Consider the following 13,799-nt stretch of genomic DNA (forward strand, 5'->3'; position numbering starts at 1 on the left):
GAGTTATCTGACGGTGAGATGGCGGCCCCGGTCTCGAAAGCCCTGAATAACGGCCGAGATGAATCGTCGTGCTGACCACACGACACCTCGCAATCTGCAGGTCTTCGGGCTGAGCAGCGGTCGCTTGGTAGGCCAAGGCCCTTCAAGGACTGTAGTGCCAGGCCAGAGATGGGGCTACTTTGTCACTTCCGGGCGGGCGATTCAAATTTACGAACTCGCCGTATTTGCTATGCCACAGCACAAGCCGCTGCCGTGCCCCAGGGAAGAGAAGAGGAGGGAGGGGAAGTGGGGAGTATGATGGAGACAGATAATGCTCCGCGCGAATGCACAAGTTTCCTCGTTCCACTCGCACAGGATTGTCCTCGTCTCTTACAGGCAATATCCACAACAGTTCGTTTATTAAACAGCCGTGTGTGCGAACACACAATACAAGAACACACTTGTCAGTCAAGGAATACACCAGACCGTTTCACCTCTCGTCCGTCGGTCGCAGTAACGTTTTTTATTATTTAACACGCTGGAAGATGCAACGCTGCCGCTCGACGATTGTGTTTTTTTTTTTCATTCATAACATCGTAAATGGAATGAAATACTGAACGAAGGAAACAATACGTCCAATGGTTTGATTACAGTAGATGTTCAATACCCCCCCCCCCCACACTCCTATTTCGATGCACAGTTCACAACGGTATAGTAGTTACTTTTGGACTCCGTTCGGAATGTGTAGTTTGTCACGCATTACCTCTGTGTCCCTCTTCCCACCACAGTAACAGACAGCGGCTTCTGCTCTGGCATAGCAAATAAGGCAAGTTCGTCAATTTGAATCGCACACCCGAAAGTAACAAAGTGACATCATTTTCTCGAAAATAAAAATTTTCTCTGCCAATCCGATTGCACTATCATTCTCATCATAACACCAAGAGCATCCCTGTTTTTTTTTTTTTTTTTTTTTTTTTTTTGTCTGTATAGTTCATATACATTGAGCCTCCGTGGCGCAGGAGGCAGCGCCGGCCTCTCACCGCTGGGTTCCGTGGTTCAAATCCCGGTCGCTCCATGTAAGATTTGTGCTGGACAAAGCGGAGGCGGGACAGGATTTTCTCCGGGCACTCCGGTTTTCCCTGTCATATTTCATTCCAGCAACACTCTCCAGTACCATTTCATTTCATCTGTCATTCATTAATCATTACCCTAGAGGAGTGCGATATTCTTCGGTAGCCAGCACAATTCCTATCCTCGACGCTGGATGGGGGCTTCATTAATTCCATTCCTGACCCGGTCGAATGACTGGAAACAGGCTGTGGGTTTTCATTTTCAGTTTTGATACACCATGAATAATGCGCTAAGCGAGGTCGTTCGGGGTAGGTGACAGTGAATGGCTTGAGCTCGAGTGGACGTGATTAGAAATGAGAAGCTACCTGACGGTGAGATGGCGGCCCCGGTCTAGAAAGCCAAGAATAACGGCCGAGAGGATTCGTCGTGCTGACCACACGACACCTCGTAATCTGCAGGCCTTCGGGCTGAGCAGCGGTCGCTTGTTAGGCCAAGGCCCTTCAAGGGTTGTAGTGCCATGGGGTTTGGTTTGGTTTTGCTCTACCAAGGTTGAACGGGCGACTTAAATGCACCCGACAGTGTTATGGCAGTAAGTAGTGCCAGACCTGTAGCTTAGATCCTTTCCAACAGAACAAAGATGGCCTAGGCTACCATAGCTCAATTGGTAGAGCAACCGGCGCGAAATCGGGAGGTCATGGGTACGGATCCCACTGGTGTCCCGTTGGCCATTTTTGTTCTGTACGTAATATCTCTTCAACACGTACTAAATGTACGTAACGCGACCTAATAGGTTGAAAGTCGTTTCGATTTCAATGCGGTCGTGAAAATTCAATAATCTTTAAGACCACTCTGTCTCTGAATTTACTTGCGGTAGAGTGACCATTTCCTTTCGCTCATCCTCTAGCTAAGAGTACGCGGTGACCACGCCCAATGTTGCTTGACTTCGGAGAATATATGCAGTTGTTTTATAAACGTTGGATTGCATTCTGCGTTGTCCCTCATACAGTGAGGAGACCCTGCTTGCCGGTACAACTTCTTGTAATTATCTTTCAACTCGCATGTTGGGAGCAGGTGTTGGAACTATTGCATACGTTCATATTGCCGTATCATAAAAGTCACTACTGGTAAGATACATTTCGGAGTGAAATTTATTAATATATTTTACTCATTTACAATCAGTAGACCGGGCGAGTTGGCTGTGCGGTTAGGGGCGAGCAGCTGTAAGCTTGCATCCGGGAGATAGTGAGATCGAACCCCACTGTCGGAACCCTGAAGATGGTTTTCCGTGGTTTCCCATTTTCACACCAGCCAAATACTGGAGCTGTGCCTTAATTACGGCCACGGCCGCTTCCTTCCCACTCCCAGGCCCTTTCTATCCCACCGTCGCCATAAGACCTATCTGTGTCGGTGCGATGTAAAGCAAAATCTTCTACAGTCAGTAGGCTATTTTGATAATATCAAGTGGGAAGAATAGTGGCATGGTCAACCTAGTTAATATTGTAATGAAGTAAGTGAATCTCCGTGATTGCTACTGGCAATGAGATACTGTTTGTTAATTTTCATAGGTAACTAGTCAAAGTCCGCCTCTGTGGTGTAGTGGTTAGCGTGATTAGCTGCTACCCCCGGAGGCCCGGGTTCGATTCCCGGCTCTGCCACGAAATTTGAAAAGTGGTACGAGGGCTGGAACGGGGTCCACTCAGCCTCGGGAGGTCAACTGAGTAGAGGTGGGTTCGATTCCCACCTCAGCCATCCTGGAAGTGGTTTTCCGTGGTTTCCCACTTCTCCTCCAGGCGAATGCCGGGATGGTACCTAACTTAAGGCCACGGCCGCTTCCTTCCCTCTTCCTTGCCTGTCCCATCCAATCTTCCCATCCCTCCACAAGGCCCCTGTTCAGCATAGCAGGCGAGGCCGCCTGGGCGAGGTACTGGTCATACTCCCCAGTTGTATCCCCCGACCAAGAGTCTGAAGCTCCAGGACACTGCCCTTAAGGCGGTAGAGGTGGGATCCCTCGCTAAGTCCGAGGGAAAAACCGAACCTGGAGGGTAAACAGATGATGTTGATGATGATGATGATGAACTAGTCAAAGATGGAAGCAATGATAGACTGTACTTATCCAGCTGATCCTGCTTTGGTACACTCGCTTCGCCCATCTCTGTCCATAATTTCTCTTTCACGGTACAGCCACTTTAGTCATTTAAATGTCTATTACCTGGGTATATACTGCTGGGCTTTCCTCAACTTCGAGTTCACAGTCAATGTATTCATCCAGTGTATCCTATCATCGAGATGCTACGGCACTTCTCTACCCGATAAGTTGCTGTTTTGCCGCTCTTGAGAACATTCGCAAGTTCTAACATTGGTTTCATGTCACAGCATGGTCATCGCTGCACATAAAGAATGGAACATGTTGCATATTTAAAACCGCGGAAAGATATTATTCGCTTGCGTGTTCTCGTCAACATAACGTGTTAAATGACTGCTGCGGTTAAGCGGATAGAAAATTGCCCGCGTGCGCTAGGCCTTAGTACATTTCATATTTTAATATTTCAGCCCTGAGATTTTTATTTAATGCCTCTTATCTATTAATCTATTAATCTATTAATCTTACAGCATTTAATATCATCATTTGCTCGACAGTCCTTTGTAGGCCTCGGCCTTCCTTAGAAGTTTCTGCGAGTTCTTCATGCTCAGTACCATGCACGTACAGTTCTTAATATCCAGACAGCATTGTAGTCCAAAAATTCTCGCAGGGTTTACTCTTAGATGGGGCAGGACAAAGCCCGGGTACAAGACCACCGTGACGTTTAAAATTAGTTAATTACAACATATTCCCCTCAATTTGACATACATTAGGCATATAGAAGATATTTTATGATAACAAAAAAAAAAATCCATATTTGAAACCACTAACGTTGCGAATACCGTGGAAAGCCAGGTGAACAAATGTTTCTGTCATCCGGGAAACTGGAATACGACAAAGACTATGCCAAGTTGTGTACCAGAGAATCCTGCAATTCTTTGGTCACATTATGAGGAGAGAGGATGACAGCCTGGAAAAATTAATTTTACAAGGAAAAGTATCTGCCACAAGGTCACGAGGACGGGTCGCAAAAAGATGGGTTGATCAAGTAGGAGATGTCATAGACTTACAAATGAGAATTACTGTCCGGAAAACGCAAATTCATACAGAATGGCATCAGACTATAAAAGAAACAACAAAGTCCTTGGATCACGATACTCAGTCATGAGTGGAACGACTGGAGAGGGAGAAATTGAAAATCCTAATTTGCTTACACAGTAGTTTTCTACTGGACCTACTTCCAACTGTTTATTGAAAAACTACCCAAAGGTGCCTCTTTTTATTCTTAATCACACTTTTCATTGGAAAAAAAACTCTTGAACTGGTGTATATTGCAGTACGATGGTTTTGCAGCCACGTCTTCACATATTTCTTAGGCTTAAGTTCGTCACCTGGTGAGGCATTTGGATGTATGAACATAAGGCTGGAGACGTAAGCAACGAACATTTGTGACCTTAAATAAGTGACGTCTGATAAAGTTGTAAGTTGAACCTTCGATGTTCATGGTTACGAACGTAACTGGAGAGTTAAAACTCACTGACAGAAGGGTAAAATTAGACATAAAAGAAGCCAAGTAGAAGGTATACGCAAAATATCGGAAGGTATACTCTAATGAGTGAAGTTAACCAGAGAGCATATGGAGTATACCCACGTATAACCTCGACTACAGCCCGTCCCTAGGCTCCTGATGTTCTGACACGCACATTCCTCCCACCCCAGCTTAAACGTTTGCCACGTCGTCGTAAAGAACTCAGGCCGGGTAATTCTACTTTGGATTTCGAAACGACTTTGTTTAACGAGTTGGGTTGTCAGTCCTTTTGCCAAACCACAGCAATCCTGGAGGACCGATATTTTCTGTTAGGGTTGACTCCCTTAGCTGACGGATCCCCATTTTAAAGCGTCGGGAACTCGCTTTTCCGCCCTTGCATGACTTAGCCGCATACACGTTGCCCAGGGGCCACGGTGTGGACATGTATGCATCGGACTTGGTAAGACTGAATGGCATTGCTTGTGTTTTATTAGTACACTTCTACCACCAAGAGGATCACCTACAGGACCACATACTACTCCTCTGATCTCCACAGCATTCAAATATTGTCTAAAATTCCAACTCCTTTTATCTAGAATTATCAGTAACACTAATCTCATTTATTTTTAAGTTAATATAGTTACTGTTTATTGTTGCTTGGAATGGCATTAATAAAGGAATAAGCTTGAGTGGATGTTTTTAAAACTACGAAATATCACAATATGAAAGTAAAGTTGGAATTCAAGAGGACAGAATGGAGCAAATACTCGTTTATATGAAGAGGGATTATAGATTGGAATACTTTATCGAGGGAGATTTCCTTCCCACTCCTAGCCATTTCCTATCCCATCATCGCCATAAGACCTATCTGTGTCGGTGCGACGTAAAGCCAATTGTAAAAAAAAAAAAATATCCAACTCCTTTGAAATCGTTTAAGAAAGACTAGGTAAACAATTGATAGGAAATCTAGCACATGGGCGACAGGCCTAAAGGTAAGATTGTATGACCTATGCTGCTAATGCTAAATTGATACATTTGGTCACCCGTTATCTCGGAAAGTACACAAGCTATTTCCCTTTTTTTTTCTCGCCAACTGATATACCGGTCTGAACACACTGTAGTAAAATTATGGAAAATGATTAAAAATGAATGAGTTATAAATTTTCTTACGAAATTTATTACTTTTAAATTTAAATTCGGGACTTTTTAAAAATAAGACGACACTTAATTGCAGCGTTTTTATAGGAGAAATATACAAAATACATGAAATGTAAAACATAATTACTCTAGCTTTATTAGTTTTTTAAAAAAATAGGTCTTTTATAGTGAAAAACATAGTTCTGAGATATAAAGCTTTGAAGTCTTTAAACACAGCAGGACCGTGCCATTGGAATTAACCGATTAAGATTAAAATCCCCGACCCGGACGGGAATCGAACCCGGGACCCTCTGAACCGAAGCCAGTACGCTGACCGTTCAGCCAACGAGTCGGACTGTTATTCAGATAATGAGAACTTATAGTTTAAGTTAGGTATGGTACCTTCACGTGATGAAGGGGCCGTAATACTTTCTCGTGGAATTTATTCATTTCATTGTTACTGTATAACACGTCTTTGTGGAAATATAATGTGTTGCATATTTAAGTACAGTTTGTGAAAGATCGTAATTCCCACAATACTAAGAACGTGTGCGTACCACGGTGGAAATACAAATGTACAAGTAGGCTAAATATACATTAATATTTTCATTTGCGTCCGCCTCTGTGGTGTAGTGGTTAGCGTGATTAGCTGCCACCCCCGGAGGTGCGGGTTCGATTCCCGGCTCTGCCACGAAAATTTGAAAAGTGGTACGAGGGCTGGAACGTGGTCCACTCAGTTCGATTCCCACCTCAGCCATCCTGGAAGTGGTTTTCCGTGGTTTCCCACTTCTCCTCCAGGCGAATGCCGGGATAGTACCTGACTTAAGGCCACGGCCGCTTCCTTCCCTCTTCCTTGTCTATCCCTTCCAATCTTCCCATCCCTCCACAAGGCCCCTGTTCAGCATAGCAGGTGAGGCCGCCTGGGCGAGGTACTGGTCATTCTCCCCAGTTGTATCCCCCGACCAAGAGTCTGAAGCTCCAGGACACTACCCTTGAGGCGGTAGAGGTGGGATCCCTCGCTGAGTCCAAGGGAAAAGCCGAACCTGGAGGGTAAACAGATGATGATGATGATGATGATGATGATGATTTTCATTTTCTTCGCATAAGGGCAAGTTACCTTTATGAAAAACGAAAATCCCAACCGAAAAAATACCTGTTACGAAGAATAAAGGAGTATTTTGCACTAATTTTCCAGAGCTGATGATGAGTTTGACTTTTGACTTTGTTACACAGAAATACCGCAGGGCGTTTTATTGTTGACACAGGACAACCATAAAAGTGGTCAATAACCAATTGAACCTACATATTGTTATTTCTTGGGTTGGTGATGACTTTTCTCCCCAAAATTAATGCGAGTAAAAACAATGCCTCGGCAATTTTTGTGAATGTGGGAAGTAACTAACAGATCTTGCTGGTCAGTGCATTAATATTTGGGAAAACGTGGGCTATTCCTATACAAAAAAAATGATACAAATGTTTGTGTGGAAGAAAGGGTCTCAAGAAAGTCTTCGAAGGATAGTGCCAGAAGTGTCAAGAAATAAACCAAGAAATATACTGTATTTATGGCCATCTAGAGGTATGGAAATACCTCATCAAGGTAACCTGCCCGTATACGAAGAAAATGAAAATATTAATAAATATTTACTTGTATAGTTGTATTTTCACCGTGGTACGCTCACGTTCTTAGTATTGTGGGAATTGCGATCTTTCACACACTGTATTTAAATATGCAACACATTATATTTCCACAAAATTATTATTATTATTATTATTATTATTATTATTATTATTATTTTAAAAAATTATGAAAACTAAAGTCAGTCAGTCCGGCCATTCTATCCGGTCAATTTCCTTCATTTTTTAAAAACTGGAAAATGCACAGATTTGTCATCAGGTACTACAAATCACTTAACCCGCTTTCCTGAAATTATTCGATTTTTTAATTTTTTTCTATCTTTGAAGTAATCATATATTTGGTTCTAATTGAGATACGGAGTTTGTTTTGGCCTAAGAACACTCAGTGGATCAAGCTCTTTCATTTCAGCTTTTAACTATTCAAATCTTTTGATTCTGAGGAAAGTTATAAGTGCACATTCAATTTGACGTCTCATTTCTTCAACATTTTTTCTCATTGAAGCAATCATATCTTTCGTTCTAATTGAGGTAAGTAGTTTGCTTTGGTCTAAAAACACTCAGTGGATCAAGCGCTTTAAATTGGTAGATTCTGAGAAGTCCGCCTCTGTGGTGTAGTGGTTAGCGTGATTAGCTGCCATCCCCGGAGGTCCGGGTTCGATTCCCGGCTCTGCCACGAAATTTGAAAAGTGGTACGAGGGCTGGAACGGGGTCCACTCAGCCTCGGGAGGTCAACTGAGTAGAGGTGGGTTCGATTCCCACCTCAGCCATCCTGGAAGTGGTTTTCCGTGGTTTCCCACTTCTCCTCCAGGCGAATGCCGGGATGGTACCTCACTTGAGGCCACGGCCGCTTCCTTCCCTCTTCCTTGTCTATCCTTTCCAATCTTCCCATCCCCCGCAAGGCCCCTGCTCAGCATAGCAGGCGAGGCCGCCTGGGCGAGTTGTATCCAGCGACCCAAAGTCTGAAGCTCCAGGACACTGCCCTTGAGGCGGTAGAGGTGGGATCCCTCGCTGCGTCCGAGGGAAAAGCCAACCCTGGAGTTATGAGTACATTTGTCTCCATGACGAATATCTTTGAAGGACTTTTTAACAGTTCGACGCATAGTGTTGTTCCAAGGAACGTTTCATTCAATTTGTTTGTGTGATGTATTTTGTTTTGTTGACATAATATTACATTCTATTACCACAGCAGATCATGTGCTTTATTTGATTAACTCGAAACTTTGCAAATACATCCGTGAGGATAGTAACGAACAACACCATATTTTGTACATTGCGGGCGGAGCCAGGTGGAAACTGCTAGTTACTATTATTATTATTATTATTATTATTATTATTATTATTATTATTATTATTATTATTATTATTACATGTTTGGTGTCTCCAAATTTGTATTAATTCATAATTATTATTTGTTGGGTACACTGTCAAGTAAAACACTCAAGCTCTGACCGCGTAGATCGTACTTCAAACCTACTTCTCCTAAAATTACATAGATCTGACTTACGAATAATGATGCGATTACAGGTGAGATTACTAAATCTCACCTGTAATATTAATACAACATTTGAGAATATTTCATAATTAAAAGGTACAGACGTATCATGTCCTAGCATTGCACGGGTCGGACGGAGGAAACAGTTCGCCTCTTTGCATGACGTCATCGGAGCTACAGTACGGCCTGTACATCACGAAGGCAGTGCTGTGATGTAGGCCCTACTCTGTTTACAAGCCAACCGCTCCACAACTCCGCGCTGCGTTATTTCCTCGTGTAGCCAATTTAATCAGCTTGATATCAACCTCGAAATAAAAGAAACCATAGCCTTCTAGATTAAGTGATTCTAAAGATATGCCCGGACAAGTGTTCAATTTATTACAGCCAACCTTAGGAAACTTGCCAGGTGCGATAGCTTTTTGAAAAATTTGTTGAATACCCTAAATATTGTCCGATTCCTGTGATTAATACACCAAAACATCCACAAAATGCTAAATATTTTTATTAGACAAGGAGTGAAAAGTGTCAAAATTCTTCAAAATAGACATACATTCATACCTAAAGGCATATTGGTGGTGATTTTTTATTTATGTATTTATTTATTTTACGTTATGTATTTATTTCTTTATTTTTGATCTAACTGCAATACAATTATGTACGCATTCTTTTATCTTGTTGTAGTTATGAGTAAGAAAAAACCATGAACTCTAACTTCATCACGAATAATTAAGTTACCTGACAAACTAAATAATAAATAAATAAATAAATAAATAAATAAATAAATAAATAAATAAATAAATAAATAAATGGAGTTGTCTCTCAGAATGTGGGTATATACATATACATGATAACATTTGTCATAACTGGTAACGTATATTGTACATTCTGTATATTCCAATAGCCATCGTTGGTTGATGAGTGTTCTGTGTTACTGCAGTGTCGACATGTTTGTTCGTCAGAGGTGGGAAGAGTCAAGACTGCAACTCCCAGACGACCTTTTCGAAGAGGGAGACGATTACGTCACCTTACCACCAGAGTTCTTTGATAATCTGTGGCAGCCTGATCCGTACATTCTCAACTCCAAAGTTTCAGGTTTGTGTTGCTGTTCTACAAATTATATAAACTTTCTTCAGCCTATCCTAGCTATCTCTGTGGTTACTGCAATCACCTAGGCTTTTCCTTTTCCTTTCTTTCTTAATTTTTTAATGTTACTTGCTTTACGTCCCACTAACTACTCTTTTACGGTTTCCGGAGACGCCGAGGTGCCGGAATTTAGTCCCGCAGGAGTTCTTTTTACGTGCCAGTAAATCTACCGACACGAGGCTGACGTATTTGAGCACCTTCAAATACCGCCGGGCTGAGCCAGGATCGAACCAGCCAAGTTGTGTATGAAACTGTACATGATGCTGGATTTAGAATGTTAAACTAGTAGTATTTCTTGTAATATTGTTTTTCCATGGAATTGCTTTTTGTACTCGAGTTGTTGTAGTTGTTGGGTGGTATGTTTTTAACTTGACTTTATTATCACTTGTAGTGTTAAATTAGTAGTAAGTTCAACCTATAGTATTGTAATTCGTAGTGTTAAGCACTGGAAATACTTAAGCTGTGTGCGAATTTGTATATGATGATGCTGGATTTAGAAAGTTAAACTAGTAGTATTTCTTGCTTGTTGTACTCTTGTTGTTTTTGTTGTTATTGTTGTTGTTGTTGTTGTAGGGTAACTACGGTTTAACTTAACTTTATTATTACTTATAACGTTAAGCTATTAGTAAGGTCAACCTATAGTATTGAAAGCCGTACTGTTAAGCACTGGAAATACTTAAGTTGTGTGCGAATTTGTATATGATGATGCTGGATTTAGAATGTTAAACTAGTTGTAGTTCTTGTAATATTTTCTTTCCATGAATTTGCTTGTTGTACACTTGTTGTTTGCTTGTTTGTTTGTTTGTTTGTTTGTTTGTTTGTTTGTTGTTGTTGGGTAATTATGTTTACTTTATTATTACATTGCTGTAAGTGATCATTGCCACCGGGATATTTACCATTTGCAATGTATTTGTTAATAATAATAATAATAATAATAATAATAATAATAATAATAATAATAATTTGAAGAGCCTCCGTGGCTCAGATGGCAGCGCGTCGGCCTCTCACCGCTGGATACCGTGGTTCAAATCCCGGTCACTCCAAGTGAGATTTGTGCTGGACAAAGAGGAGGCGGGACAGGTTTTTCTCCGGGTACTCCGGTTTTCCCTGTCATCTTTCATTCCAGCAACACTCTCTATTATAATTTCATAGCATTTATCACTCATTAATATAAATCACCTTGGGAGTGGCGACCCCATTGTAATAACAGCCTATATATGCTTCATTCATTACATCCCTGACCCGGTCAATGACTGGACAACAGGTTGTAGGTTTTCATTTTCAATAATAATTTGACCGAACTCGATAGCTGCAGTCGCTTAAGTGCGGCCAGTATCCAGTATTCGGGAGATAGTAGGTTCGAACCCCACTGTCGGCACCCCTGAAAATGGTTTTCCGTGGTTTCCCATTTTCACACCAGGCAAATGCTGGGGCTGTACCTTAATTAAGGCCACGGCCGCTTCCTTCCCCGTCCTAGCCCTTTTCTGTCCCATCGTCGCCATAAGACCTATCTGTGTCGGTGCGACGTAAAGCAACTAGCAAAATAATAATAATAATAGTAATAATAATAATAATAATAATAATAGTAATAATAATAATAATAAGTTGGGGCCAGAAGGCCAGCACTTCAACCATCTGAGCCACTCAGCCCGACCCTTTTCTTTCTTTCTTTCTTTCTTTCTTTCTTTCTTTCTTTCTTTCTAGTAGTTTAATGTAGCACTAACACATTAAAGGTTTTCGGCGACGGGATGGTCGAGGAAAGAATTTGAACTTGTTTTTTCGAGTGTTTGTTTACCTGCAACAGTGGCTAGTGCTTTAACGCGCTGAACTATCGTGATCGCTAAAATTACTGGAAATTGAAAGTTATTATTATTTATTATTATTTTAAGAGGAAGTACAACTGCTGAGTAATCATCCTTTATTGACTCTAATCAGAGGATGAAAAAATGGAAGGAATCCGAACTTCGAAAAAGTGAAGATGTATCGGCCAAAGAGAGACAAGGGCCACAAAGGGCGTGAAAATGAGACACCTAATACCGTCGGGGTTGGAAGAGAACAAGAGTTTTCGGGCGAGTTGGCCGTGCGATTAGGGACACGCAGTTGTGAGCTTGCATCCGGGAGATAGTAGTTTCGAACCCCACTGTCAGCAGCCCTGAAGATGGGTTTCCCTGGTTTCCCATTTTCACACCAGGCAAATTATAGAGCTGTACCTTAATTAAAGCCACGGGTGCTTCTTTCCCACTTTTAGACCTTTCATATGCCACCGTCACCATAAGACCTACCTGTGTTGGTGCAATGGAAAGCCAAAAAAAAAAAAAAAAAAAAAAAAACGAATAAGAGTTGACCAAGGGAGGTCGGATAGGATAGATGAAAGTTAGGACCCTGGCACAAGTAAGTGAAAGCATTGCTTGGACTTAGCTAAGGACCCCGTGTTCGCCAACTCATACTCTAAATCTAAGAGTTCCCTTTAGTCGGTTCTTACGGCAAGCAGGGAATACTTTGGAGGTTTTCTACCGCCCCCACCCACAGGAGGAAGTTCAATAACATATTGAATGCACAAGAATGTGAAACAGACCGACAATCCTACGTCCTATTAAACTGTGATATTATTATGAATGATATATGGATTTCTATCGCTGAATTGTAAAAGGAAAATATTTTATTTTACAGAAATTGCCAAGCTGACGCACAAGTTCTCGAGCGTGACGCTCTTTCGCAACAAGACTGTCCGCTACGCAGCGCGAATGCACGCCATCATTGCCTGCCAAATGGAGTTTCAACTCTACCCCATGGATATCCAGGTCTGCCCCATGTACATCGAAAGTTGTAAGTACAAACTAATAGTTACACTTTTATACTTCTGCAAAGCCCGCCTGTTGCCACTTCTTGATGGATGTAGTACTTTTACTTTCTTGTTGTGAGGCATCCGTCTTATGGCAAAAGCCAGAGCAAAATGTAGTTTCCATGGAAGTCCCGTTTTTATTTATTTTATTAAACATAAGTATATCTTATGGCTGAGAGGTATCCGAAAATTTGTGCAACGTGACGCGACATCATGTGTGACAAAAGTGTAACCATAGCAACCGTGCAGGCTATGTCTTAGGGCTGGTTGCCATCTGAAATTAGCAGCCGTTGATGGATGGCCATAACCGGGATGGTGGTAGTGATTACTGTTTTAAGAGGAAGTACAACTAGGCACCCATCCTCTAACACAACACTAATCAGAGAGAAAAATGGAAAGGATCCGACACTTCGAAAATGAAGGTATCGGCCAAAGAAAGACAACGGCCACGAAGGGCGTGAAAAACTAAAGACGCCCTAGACCTCGAACGTTCTAAAACCATCGAGGTCGGAAAATAACAAGAGTTGACCAAGGGAGGTCGGATAGGATAGATGAGAGTGAGGAGCTTGGCACAAGTGGAAGAGACGCCAGGACTCAGCTAAGGGCATCGTGGACGCCAACCCACGCCCCCATGTGTAGAGCCCCTGGGGTTCCTTTTAGTCGCTTCTCACAACAGGCAGGGGACACCGTGGGTGTTATTCTACCGCCATAACCGGGAGACATATTTATGATCATTTGATTTTTGCAAAGGGAATAGTGTTTATTTATTTTTTTAGTTTGCTTTACTTCGCACCGACAGAGGTATGTCTTATGATGACGATGGGATAAGAAAAGGCTATAAATGGGAAAGAAGCGACCGCGGCTGTAGGGTACAGCCTCAACATTTGACTGG

At 42.0% G+C, this 13,799-nt stretch overlaps 1 protein-coding gene across 1 annotated transcript in view; it reads left to right on the plus strand.

The window, feature by feature from the left end:
- alka (alkaliphile) overlaps window positions 1–13,799 on the plus strand; it is a 202,881-nt gene that overhangs the window by 140,308 nt on the left and 48,774 nt on the right. The window contains exons 5-6 of the mRNA XM_067144574.2: window positions 9,860–10,014; window positions 12,736–12,891. Coding sequence (XP_067000675.1) covers window positions 9,860–10,014; window positions 12,736–12,891 — 311 coding nt within the window. The remainder of the gene's footprint in view (window positions 1–9,859; window positions 10,015–12,735; window positions 12,892–13,799) is intronic.

Source organism: Anabrus simplex, chromosome 3 (assembly GCF_040414725.1).
Source record: "Anabrus simplex isolate iqAnaSimp1 chromosome 3, ASM4041472v1, whole genome shotgun sequence".
Taxonomy (NCBI): Eukaryota; Metazoa; Arthropoda; class Insecta; order Orthoptera; family Tettigoniidae; genus Anabrus; species Anabrus simplex.